Source organism: Adelges cooleyi, unplaced genomic scaffold (assembly GCF_023614345.1).
Source record: "Adelges cooleyi isolate 19-005CV unplaced genomic scaffold, UGA_ACOO_1.1 ACOO_flye_CR_arks_rails_tigmint_CR_PRNA_41, whole genome shotgun sequence".
Classification (NCBI taxonomy): domain Eukaryota; kingdom Metazoa; phylum Arthropoda; class Insecta; order Hemiptera; family Adelgidae; genus Adelges; species Adelges cooleyi.
The window spans coordinates 3,428,280-3,434,279 of NW_026096090.1; the positions used below are offsets into that span (position 1 = coordinate 3,428,280).

At 27.8% G+C, this 6,000-nt stretch overlaps 1 protein-coding gene across 3 annotated transcripts; it reads right to left on the minus strand.

Annotated features, from left to right (window-relative positions):
- Positions 1–104: 104 nt before the first annotated feature.
- On the minus strand, positions 105–5,582 carry LOC126841887 (protein sex-lethal-like). Of its 3 annotated transcripts, none has more exons than XM_050578647.1 (6): positions 5,420–5,582; positions 5,057–5,218; positions 4,131–4,306; positions 3,938–4,051; positions 3,431–3,588; positions 105–1,397 (listed from the first exon to the last, which is right to left on the minus strand). In XM_050578647.1, the coding sequence occupies exons 2-6, from the start codon at positions 5,189–5,191 to the stop codon at positions 1,195–1,197; spliced, it is 786 nt and encodes a 261-aa protein (XP_050434604.1). In that variant the 5' UTR covers positions 5,192–5,218; positions 5,420–5,582; the 3' UTR covers positions 105–1,194. The 3 variants fall into 3 exon arrangements, 2 of the variants coding, with proteins under 2 accessions (XP_050434604.1, XP_050434603.1); XM_050578646.1 differs by having other exon boundaries at positions 5,057–5,225; XR_007686246.1 differs by having other exon boundaries at positions 1,274–1,397; positions 3,265–3,588; positions 5,057–5,580.
- Between the last annotated feature and the right edge of the window lie 418 nt (positions 5,583–6,000).

Below are 6,000 nucleotides of genomic sequence, written 5' to 3' on the forward strand. Positions count from 1 at the left end.
TTGCGTCTATATCACTATTTAGTTGCAGTACTAGTATCAGACATTATAAACATAATATATTTAAAGCTTAATAAATTAAATCCCTCACAATGTATACAAATGACAGAAGATTAAATTTGTGGCTTTATTTAACAAATTATTTTCTTATTTAATAATAAAACCATAATAAAGATAACATAGATATTAGAATCTATCAAAACAATATTTTGATAGATAAATAAAAAAATTATTAATCCGAGATATAAAAGTGGGTTCTCTACATTTTATGATATAATGGTACTTAGAAACTTGGTGAGTATAATAATTAAAAACTTACAACTGGTCATGTTTGGCATGCCATGTAAATATTTATGTTATTACAAAACTTACTGACATACTGAATACTGGTGTTAAAATGAACATTAAAAAATATGCTGACTATCCATTAGTCTACAATAGTTCTTATTTTATTCCAATGGAATTCAAATTCCACACAATTATTTTAAGGACACTACAAGAAATAATCTGTAAAACATTGTGTCAAAGCCAGACTTCATTCCTTAGAACAATAGTGAAATTTAAAAAAAAATATAGTGAATTTGGTATTTGTTATATGTATGTAAGTTACACATGCAATTTTATTTATTTTAAAAACAAAATTTCTAACATATAAATATTAACAATGTTTAATTTAAAAAAAATTGTAAATACACATAATCATACCTCAGTATATTCACTTGAAGCTTGTACAATATTATCAAATCCTAATCCAAAGTGATAAATTATTGCAAATAGCAAGGGTTTTTAAAAAAAAAAAATGAGTAAGGTAGAAAAACATTAAAATTTATGTATAAATGCAGTCTTATTTTTTTCACTACAAGACTAGGTACCTCGGCTATAATAAAAAAGGACGAAGATAATAAAAATAATATTGATAAGTTTTGTGTATACTTTTTTTTTAGAATTATAACATACAAATGATTTGTTACTTGAAATTATTTACAAAATTTCTATACTAAAATTAAATAATAATTATAAATGAAATCTACATTTGTTTTTATTATTTTTACTTTTTTGTTAAAAAAAATTATAGAGCATGTTTTTATATATTATAAAGATAGAATATATATATTTATATAATATTAATTTCATTTACATTTCAAAAGAAAAAAACCTAAAAAACTGTACAGTGGTGAAGATTATTGCATACCATATTTAATACATGTTTCCATTGCCAATACCAACATTATAACCGTGAGGTGGAAACATGCCGACTGGTGTATAACGGTAGCTAGCCCTGTCCTGACGCACAGCACCAATATTGTGCCTATCTATAGGTTGTATCAAAGCATTGGGATATTTTTCAACAGTGTGGTTGCTTCTGAGTAGCTGGTGAACGTTTTGAGATGGTTTTGCGCCTATTCAAATAATAAACAATTATTTAATTATTAACATCATACTAAACGTCGTAGAGAAAAAAGTGGTCTAAAAAAAAACCTTTAGGCCATAAAGCGCAAAAAAAAAAAGCAAAAGAAAAAAGCTTCTTTTTAATGGGAGAAATATTTAATTTCAGGGTTGGGCAATAAGAGTGCATAGTATAATTAAAAGCTGATGAAAATTAAGGTTATAGAATTCTTTAATTCAATTATTAGAATAACAAGCTGACATAGAAAAATTTGGTATTTAAAACTAAATATGAGTTTTAGACATAGTTATAAAAAATTGAGTTTTGAATAATACCGATAATATGTGGTATTTCCTAATATTTTTCTATAGATCAATAATTCTGAATGTATCTGTACAATAATAAAATAAAACAGTTCAAGTTTTATTAATTTCATTGCTAACTGATGGCACTTAAAAAAACTGTTCAAAATACTAACTATATAAAAATATACAGAATGTTAATGTTATAACAAATTTATTTATATTCCAAATACTGTTTATCATGATGAATTTTCGTACAGGCAATTTAAGGTTTTAAGCAAACTTGTAATAAGTATTTGTAATAGAAATAAGAAAAGGTTTCAAGATAACATGTTAAATACTATTATTATAATGTAGCAAATTATGCAAAAATAGTTCTAGGTACAATTTACTAATAACCATTAACAAAAATTGAGTCCTTCTTTCATTAATAGTTTTAGAAAACATAAGGACCACAAAATAACATAATGTGCTAAATACCGTTAATGATACAAGTCTAATTATTACGACTAAATTATCAACTAAATTTAACCCTTAATTGGTATCACAGGGTCTAATAGACCCCTTTGAAAGGGTTTCTTTTAAGTTAAACCAATTAAGGGTAAATTGTACTTATTTTTTTTCGCTACACATTATGTATAACAATAAGTAGTCAAAAATGTATGTTAAAACTTCATACATAGAATTAAATATTAAGCAGACTATTTTTAGAAACGTATGCATGTCTTCAGTTTTTCATAAATACAACAGCGGTATGGTGAATAGCGCTCCAAGGATATACTTTGCAATGAGTCCCAAAATATCATCAAAAAACGGAAGACATGATTACACCCGATAATTATTCACATAAGTTAAATTTTATACAAACAATATATACCAAAAAGGTAATTATTAGTCAAAACAAGAATTTCAACATACTTCATTTAAATTTAAAATCATGTAATAAATAACAATTGTTATAGCAATAACAAATTATACACTTGTGAATTTTAGTTATAATATACAAGGTAGCTAATAACAAAATTAGTTTTATAAATATTTATAAATATTTATATACATTTAATTATAACTATTTATATTAAATCGTTAATTTAATTTAAATACTATATCTTTTACAGCATAAAAAATGATAAATCTATTAAAAACAATACAATTTTCTGTCTTACTATCTGATTAGTAAAAGCGATAATTCAATTTCAGATAATTGATCTTAATTATCTCAATTATCTAATATAAGTTATTTGTGCTAAGAAAATCTATAGCTGACTAATTAATGTAATACTATTTAACATGCCATCTTATATTATTTTAATAAACAAAACTATTTGAATTCTTAACTAATTTTTACAGAAGTAGTTCACTTGTAATACAAAATTGTTGAAACATGATATAATTTATTTTATTTTTTTAGCACCTATTGTATTTTTATAATAATAACATGCATAAACTATGCTACAATATTATAAGCTTTCCATCCAGGAACATAAACCCAACCCTTTGTTTTTGAAATAATAATGGCATCACGTTCTATATTGTATCTTTATAGGGCTAGGTTTAGAAACTTTTAATGATACTTACATAACCCGTAGTGCCAGTATGCAAGGTATTAAGTTTTGTTTCTGATCTATGACATGTAACTCGAAGACATTGAAACAGTTATTTGGTATGGGGGGGAAGAGTTTTAGGTTTTTTTCTTTTTCTTTTGTTATCTAGTAGCTTAAGTATGTGAGGGTGTCGTTTGTACCTCTGTGCGCTAAGCCGGTTTGAAGACCGGCCAAATAAGCTGCTTTTTGTTTGCCGTGTTCTTCAGCAATTTTCACTGATAAATGCTCTGTACAGCCTTCCAACAATACCCCATTTAGCTGATTAATAGCTTTTTGGGCATCTTCTTTTTTGTTGTATCTATTAAAAAAAAAAAAAATGGATAATTACAAAATAGTATTAATATAAACAAAACTATTGTTTAATTTTCATATAGGAATATAAGGGGGAAAAAATAGGTAATTTATTAACTCTGAAGCAGAGTGTGGAACCAAAACAAGAACCTAAATTCCAGTATTTTAGAAAAAAAACAAAAAACACGCTATTAAGCAAATAACTTTGTAGCAACCCTCACAAATACTCTAAACAAATTTCAATCATTGCAATTATTACTATTATTAAATCACATGTTAAATGTAATACGAATAATAATAACCTAACCTACTGATTAAGTAGTAAAAAAAGATAAAAATATAATCGCTTTACTTACCGAACAAATGCTACTCCTCTAGGAAGCCCACTGTACTTGTCTTTCAGTATATTTTTTTGAACTATTTTCCCGTAAGGAGCAAACAGTTCTTCAAGTTCTCTTTCTGTTATCGACCTAAAATATATATAAATATATATATACATATGTATTAAAAAAAAATGCTATTAAATTATGTTATTTGAAATATAAGTACCTAGGTAAATTTTGAACGTATAAGTTTGTATCCTTTATATCCTCTCCTGCAGGTCGGGCATACGATACTTTTAAACGCTTATTTTCTACTTGAAGACCGTTCATCACTTCAATAGCCCTAGATGCGTCTTCTGGCCGAACAAAGTTAACGAAACCAAAGCCATAACTGTAACCAGTCTGAAAATATATAATGTAATTTTAAACATACATATACAAATTATACACTTAATACATAATTATGATGTATTTAATTATGAAAAAATAGCAATAGTACTAGGTATAATAATTTTTATTTAATGCATTTATTTTTGTACATCATAGGAGAAACCTTTAAATCATAAGTATAAGCTAATAATAATCAGTAACGCAACAAAATTGTAATGTCAATTAAAAACTATTATTAGTTATAATTACCCACAAATCGTTAAATTTCTTTATCAGTTTAACATGATTTAAGCTTTGTAAAAAATATATATTTATAGTATCATAATTAAGACTAGGGACTTTTTATTATACTAATTTACCTAACTAAAATTATTTAAACAAAAATGTGTTAAACAATTGAAGCTTAATGGTATATTATAATTAATAGATAGTTAACTGATCCTAAAATATCTAATTTTAGTGGTTTCCCAACTACATAACTTTAAACTTTACAGCTTATGTTTTGTTTTGTAAGCAAATAGATTATGATTTGTATTTATGACCATGATCAACTTGAAACTGACAAAGTTTGACTTAAACAACTATCATCATTGAACTTAAGTTACCCAAATAGAATTGACGAGAAATATATCATTAAATTTAAATTAACAAATATTATGGATCGAAAACCCCAGGAGTTGACGGGGTGTTATACACATTGTGTTTACTCAAATTATAGTACTCCATAAGCTTTATTTTTAACAGACTACTGATGGTATTTACCTTGACGTCTTTCATCACTCGGCACGCTTCAATCTGTCCAATCTGAGTGAACATTTGATGGAGCTTTTTGTCAGTCATTGATTGAGGAAGGTAGTTGATTATCAGATTCGTCATGCTGGTATCCTGCGTTTCCATTTTTAAGTTTGTCGTTGTCTTTTTTATCTAAATACTTGGTATTCGAGTTGTTAGTAACGGTGATTTTTTTTTGGGGGGAGGATTTGGTTTCGCGTACACTAACGGGGGCGGCGGTTGCTGCGTTTGATGCGATCGACAATTGCTTGCCGGCAACGGGAATCACGCGTAAGTGAGCGTAAACATTGGTGGAGGGACCTTTAAGGGGTTAAAAAAAATAGTTTACGATACCTGCGTGAGCGTGTAAACTGTGTACACCTATTTGAGAATTTCAAAAATTATAATAATAATAAAATAAAATAAAGAAAACGACAAGAGACAGCACCGAGAGATAAACCACTAAAATTTACGGGTGAACGGTGAGCCTGGAACCGATGGTTAACAGGAGGGGATGACTGAGAGTAGGGAACGGAGGCGAAGCGGCGGTGATCGATTCTCGATAGAGCAGCAACACATTCAGTATTGCCAACCTGATCCACTACCGTGTACTGGTCACCGGAGGCTCGTATGTACTAACTATTATGTTGTGGTAGTTTATAAAATATTATGTTCATTATGCATAATTCATATTTCATAGCAGAATGCATATGTATAATGTATTATGCAGCCGGCGATTGCTTTTTGCCAGCCAAGTTAAGGCAATTTGCTACCGACCACCGCAGTACCGTACATCCCATATCGTAGTAAATCCCAAACAGTACTTTTCTAAAACTTATTGAACTCAATAGAATTTCGCAGTTTTACGTTTCAACTACCGTAAAATTTAAAAACTAAACCGATGAATCTCAGTGTTACTTAAAAACTATAATAGT

Excerpts from the sequence above, each read along its gene's own strand:
- LOC126841887 (XM_050578647.1), bottom strand. The coding sequence starts at position 5,191 with ATGGAAACGCAGGATACCAGCATGACGAATCTGATAATCAACTACCTT. Across the intron at positions 4,052-4,130 it reads TACGTTCAAAATTTACCTAG|GTCGATAACAGAAAGAGAAC; the intron begins GTACTTATATTT and ends TATATATTTTAG. Across the intron at positions 3,589-3,937 it reads AGAGGAGTAGCATTTGTTCG|ATACAACAAAAAAGAAGATG; the intron begins GTAAGTAAAGCG and ends TTTTTTTAATAG.